Source organism: Elephantulus edwardii, unplaced genomic scaffold (genome assembly GCF_000299155.1).
Source record: "Elephantulus edwardii isolate Elephantulus edwardi_28Jun2011 unplaced genomic scaffold, EleEdw1.0 scaffold00020, whole genome shotgun sequence".
Classification (NCBI taxonomy): domain Eukaryota; kingdom Metazoa; phylum Chordata; class Mammalia; order Macroscelidea; family Macroscelididae; genus Elephantulus; species Elephantulus edwardii.
The window spans coordinates 3,738,072-3,744,132 of NW_006399770.1; the positions used below are offsets into that span (position 1 = coordinate 3,738,072).

Consider the following 6,061-nt stretch of genomic DNA (forward strand, 5'->3'; position numbering starts at 1 on the left):
TCTCTATCACATTTCAGAACAAGTGACTTACGGGTCTTATACACATCGTCATCTTTCTGGGATGAGGTTTCAATGTTGTTGTCAGGAAGCCAATGTTCCTTGTCATCTGAAAAAGGAGTAGATGTAGTTAAAAATTAAACTGTGGCACTTAGTTAATTAAGAAATGTGAATGACTTCTAGATGGACACGCACTCCAAACAACACGGCCTTAGATATTTCTATGGAATATATGTTAACTATGCAGAGGAATCAGATATCAAAATCAGTCATCAAAAATTAAAGGTACACTTAGAATTAAAAATGCTAGAATTTTCTACTCACTGGAAATCATTACTATAAAAAGCTTCAAAATACACTAGATTAGCAAATACACACAAACCCCCCAATAAATATTTAAAAAAAATGTCATTTCATGTTCATGAACAATTATTTGCTGGATAAAAGGCCTGTCAGAATTTCAACACTGGTAAATTAACCTCAGAAGTTGTTGTTGTTATGTGCCATCAAGTTGTCTGCGACTCACAGCTACCGTACTATGTGGTCTCTGAAGTCTGCCCTGTCTAGTCTCAAGAGCTCCAACACACCTACCACCACTTCCCTAGTTACTGTATCAATCCATCTCATCTGGGGTTTTCCTCTTCTGTGCTGTTCCTCCACGTTTCCGAGTTTGATGTCCTTCTCCAAGGATCAGTCCCTCCTGGCCACAGGCCCAAACTATGTGAGACAGAGCTTCAAAATTGTAGCCTCCAAGGAGAAACTTGGTTTCACCCTCTCTAAGACAGACCTATTTGTTTTCCTGGCGGTCCAGGGTATGTTCAAGACTCTTCTCCAGCACTACAATTTAAAGGCATCAATTCTTCTTCTATCCTCCTTAGTCATATAGCTTTCTGATGCATAGCAAGACCATGAACTGGATCAGGCGCACCTTATTTTCTAGACTGTTGCTTCTCAGTACTCTGGAAAGATCCCTGACAGCAGATTTACCTAATGTAATTTGCCTTTGATTTCCTGACTGCTGGTGTCAAAAGTGTTGATTGATGACAACCCCAATCCCTTCTCCATACATCATGGTACTGCCAATTGGCCCAGTGGTGAGAATTTTGTCTTCTTGATGTTGAGCTTCAAACCATTTTGAAGGCTCCAGTCCTTGACCTTCTGCAGCAAGCACTTCAGGACTTCCTCAGTCTTAGCAGGCAATATTGTGCATAACTCAGATTGCTGATGAGTCTTCCTCCAACCCTGATGATACATCATTTCTCCTCATAAATCCCAGCCTCCCTAATGATCTGTGTATAGACTGAAAAGGTATGGAGACAGGATGCATCCCTGATGCACTCCCTTCTTGATTTTGAACCATGCAGTGTTTCTCTACTCCGTTCTGAGGACTGCTTCCTAGTCCAAGGTTTCACATAAGCACAATCAAGTGTTCTGGGATTCTAATTCAGAAGAATGATAATAATTTACACACTAACCAAACAGAGATGTGCTCTAAATCACAAAATTTTTACCAGTTTACTTAATCTGCCGTTCATTTACCCTCAAACCAGAATAACAAACTAATTTATTAAAATGCCTTCAGAGATGATGAACTAGTAAATGGACTATAACCTCCCGCCTGTAAAATGAAGGTTGAAGTTTTCTGTTAGGTAAGCACACCTAACTTTAAACACGTCATTCACCTCACTGTTTGCTTCCAGATTTACTTTCTTCTTATTGTCATGAGTTAGAGCTAACCTGACTGACAGTCACAAACACTTATATTCCTACCTAGTTGGAACCATGTCCATGTTTTCTCAAACTAAATCCATCATCTCCTTTAAACCCGGTGCCTTTTTGCACCATCCCCCTAAAATTCCCTCTACTCGGAAGAATCTGACCCTCTGCTCGTTGTCTTTTCTGCTGCACAGACAATACCTCTGGGCCTTGGCACCTTTATGGCTGTAACTTCGACTGCCCTGTGCACCACTGACGAGGTCCTCCTCCCTGTCACCGTCTTCCCCACATCGCGGGGACACATCCACGCATACAGGGGGCCCCTCAGAGTCACCTTTGATCATCATCTCAGACCCTTCACTGAATGATACGGCTGACGCACCAAGTCAATGCCTTCTCACTGTGCTTCCCAGGTCCTTTCCACATGCATAGACCATTCCAGGGATCTAACCGCATTGCAACTGGACTGTGAGCATCAAGTGTACCTGATGGAATGATCCGAGGGAGAGTCTTAAAGCCTAAAGGACGCGTGTGTAGACTTCCAGCCCACTTGCCTGAGTTCCTGTCTCAGCTCTGTCACTTTGTTCCAGGGAAGACTATTCAATACTCTTATTATTCCTAACTAGAGACCTTAAGTCACAGGATAGTAAAATAAACACAGGCTTAGGAATCAGACAGGTCTGGGTTTAATACTTGACTGGACTATGGCCTTGGATGTGACTTAACCTCTCTTGGGCTGTGAGTCTCAGTGGGATTAATGCATAGAACTTTGATGAAGATCAAATGAAAGAAATGGAACACATGATCAGCACAAAGCTTAGCACACAGCAAGCAGACCATCAATGAGTCTTACAGCTCTTCTTTTCAGCCCAGTCAATGACCCCTGGTATTCCATATCAAAGCCGTCTACATTTTGACAGGCTAAAATTTAGCTTTAGCAATTGTGATAGACTAAAAGTTGGCCTTTTTAGCCATTAGCCCCTCTGGTCTCCAGTGACCTTAATTGATGGTACACATGATCTTGCAAATCAGCATGGTCTTGAAAATCAGTATCAGCTGTGGGCCTAGGATAAATGAAAGAGTGCTTCCCACACGGAGCAGCAAAACTTGAGGTGAGCAAGGCTTGTGACATTTAAGGCCTGTGGCAGCGAGATGCCGGTGGTGGAGATACTGGCATTGCTGTGCAGAAACTGTGGCAAGGTGTGACCTGACCCTACTTACATTGCTGCTGGCCACAGTTAACGGTTTTTGTTACTCTTGCCTTTGACTATGGAAAGAACAGCTGCTTGCTGAATTGAGACTGAAGCCTACACTAATTGAGCAATTGTGTCTTGGAACTGTTGGGCTAAAACCTGGACTTATTTTGAATGATACTCTTTGCTTCCCCCATTCTCCAACTTTCTTCCCCAATAAACCCTATCACTGGTACAGTAACTGTCAGTCTGTGAGCCAGCAATGAATAAAAGGGCCTCTTGCTGTTGCCGAGGCTCTACAGGAACCAGGGGGCTGGGCCACAGCCTCTTATCTGCTTTCTGCTCTGAGGTGGTGAGCGGCTGTGCTGTTCTCATTCTTTCTGGCCCTCTCTGAAAGAGATGCTCAGGGCCTTGTGTCTCTATGTCGCATTTTCCTCTTTTCAGACAGCAATGAATTAGAAGCTTTGGTTGCATAGTGCTTAAAAGGTTAAAAGGTCAGTCAGTTCAAACCCACTGGCTGTTCCTCATGAGAATGATGCTGCACTCTGTTCACATAAAGACTTACAGCCTTGCAAACCCTATGGTTTAGTTCACTGCCCTACATGTCCTGCACTGGAATCAGCTTGATGGCAGTGGGTCCTGGAGTTTGAATAATATAGAGAGTTACACAAACAAATAGAATCATCTTCACCAGCTGACAGTTACCAATCACTGAAACCAGAATTACCATAAGACAAACACTGAATACACTGGCTGCAGTGAAAGAAAAAACCAAAAGAAAATAAATAAACACAACGGTTCTTAATGTGCTCAAGGCAGGCATCAGGGGAAAAGCTTCTGGAAAATAAGCAATCCAGTTTTAGGAGTCTAGTTTGAGTCCTTAAGACGCAGTTAAAACAATATACCGAAAAGATGCTAATTTATAACATTGCTTGGTACTTACTTCTGCTGACGGTGAATGGTAAACAAAAACACTTTTCAAAAAAAAACCTCCAAAAATACTTTTAAATCTAAGAGATGCCTTTTTTTTTTTATAAGTAAGATCATCGTAAAGAATGGTGTTCATGTAAAGGCATGGCACGATGAAAGACAACATAATGAGCGCTACAGACTCTTTTCCTAATGACGTTTCTTCTCTAACATCACTCAACTCCACTAACCTTGGCATCAATCATGCTCTACTGGCACAGTTTAGAGTTAGCAAAGAACTTATTTACATGGCCACTCACCAGTGCACTTTTTAAATGAATTTTGCTTGCGGTCTGATTCCCCAAATGATGTAAATGGTTCCAAAGATTTGCTTTCACTATCTGTAGTATGAATATCTTCCTTTGAAGAATAAAACAGTGGCTTCATGAGATGTTCTGAGTCCCTTTCTTCTGGTGGCACCACAGTCTTTGGAAGAGAGCTGATTTCGGCCTCAGGATCAACTACACCTGCAGTGTCCACAACTCCAGTCTGTGGCTGCAGGGGCCCATCAAATATCTTCTGTGAATATGTAATAAGGAACTCCACTAATCGCGCTTGATGAGAATATTCAGTAAGGGAGTTTATGGTAATAGGAGCAGTTGTTGGTCTTGGCTTAATGAGGCAAGGACCAAATATCAATCCCAGATTTTTGGAGTTCATTTTATTTTTTTCTGCATAGTCTGCCACCCTGCAAAATAAAATACTCAAAATAGTATGTGATTTGCTTATTAGACTTCCTTGATGGTCTTGATACTAGCTTACAAAATGGATTGGAAAGAGTAGAAAAACTTGGACTATTGAATTATTTTGTGGGGGGTGGAGTCAGGAAGACACTGAATTTCTTTGATTCAAAACCTGAGCACATGCAAAATTGAGTTTGGTGTAGGATTAAATTTAAGTAGGTAAAAGAACTACTGAAATTATTTCATCAATGAAAAGAAAACATTTTTTAAAACGGCTCCCATCTCAATATATGGTACTTTAGGAGAATAACTGATGCATTTAAGTTGTGGTACTGGAGAAGAGTATTGAACATACCATGGACTGCCAAGAGAACAGACAGGTCTGTCCTGGAGTGAGTGAAACCAATTTGCTCATTAAAAGCAAAGATTTTTTAAACTCTGTCTCACATACTTTGGGCATGTTGCCAGGAGGTACCAGTCGTTGGAGAAGGAAATCATGCTTGGAAGGGGAGAGCGTCAGCGCAGACCTGGATGAGATGGATTGTCACAGTAACTGTGACAGTGGGTCAGGTACGTCTGAGTCGGTGAGTCTGGTTCAAGATAGCACTAGGTTCAGAGCCACTGCTATGTCATAGTTGACTTGTCATCATACTGGATTCTCCCTCCTAAAGATTTCCGTTATTGTGCTACCCTTCACTATGGCTTTGACTCAGGTTCTCAGCATCTTTTGTTTCTATGACTATCTTCAAGGACATCCCAACTGCAGTAACAGCCTCTCTAGCCCACTGTCCATACTGGTGCCAGAAAGACCTAGCAGACAATCTGAGCATGCGAATTTTCAACTCAGGTTCTTCAAGACAGAGAATCACATCATCTGCCGGGCATATGATTTTCTTTTTTTTTTCTTAGCAGTAGTTTATTTACAAAATTCTAATACATTGTTTTTAACACCAGGTGCATGATTTTCTTGTTTCTTGACTAAGCCTGACTAAGGGGAGTTCTGGTGGTGCAGTGCATGGAGTGACACCACACTAGTTTAAAGCCATTAGAAGATCCTTGGGAGAAAGATGGGCAATCTCCTTTGAGACTCAGTCTCTTAAACCCACTGGAGGTTGAGCTATGAGTTAATTCTGATTAGGAGACAGTATCAAAGGACAGGCAGATCTAGCTACTGCTATTCTGAGTTCCCAAATGCGAAATGCTCTTTCGTGTCTTTGTGTCTATTACTCTCTGCCTTTTGCATAGCCAGCTCTGGTGGTGTAGTTCATGGGGTGTTCTTGAATGCTAACCCAGGGGCTGCATATCTCTGGCAGCTTTATCTACCAGCAGCTCCTTGGGAAAAAGATGGATAATATCTACTCACTGCATTGTACAGTCTTGTAGGCCTGATGAAGTTGGAAATGACTTGACAGCTGTGAGTTTTTAAGTTCACTAATCAATACAGACAGCTGCCAGATTATAAATGAATTCTATTCCCAAATCTGACTTTAGATGTGATCTGAA

General features: G+C 41.9%; 1 protein-coding gene across 1 annotated transcript in view; it reads right to left on the reverse strand.

Moving 5' to 3' along the window:
- The window catches only part of LOC102864250 (rho GTPase-activating protein 29-like), a 54,748-nt gene that overhangs the window by 767 nt on the left and 47,920 nt on the right, over positions 1-6,061 (reverse strand). Inside the window, exons 19-21 of the mRNA XM_006882486.1 lie at positions 5,249-5,352; positions 4,136-4,563; positions 1,878-2,068 (exon numbers count right to left, since the gene is read on the reverse strand). Coding sequence (XP_006882548.1) covers positions 1,878-2,068; positions 4,136-4,563; positions 5,249-5,352 — 723 coding nt within the window. The remainder of the gene's footprint in view (positions 1-1,877; positions 2,069-4,135; positions 4,564-5,248; positions 5,353-6,061) is intronic.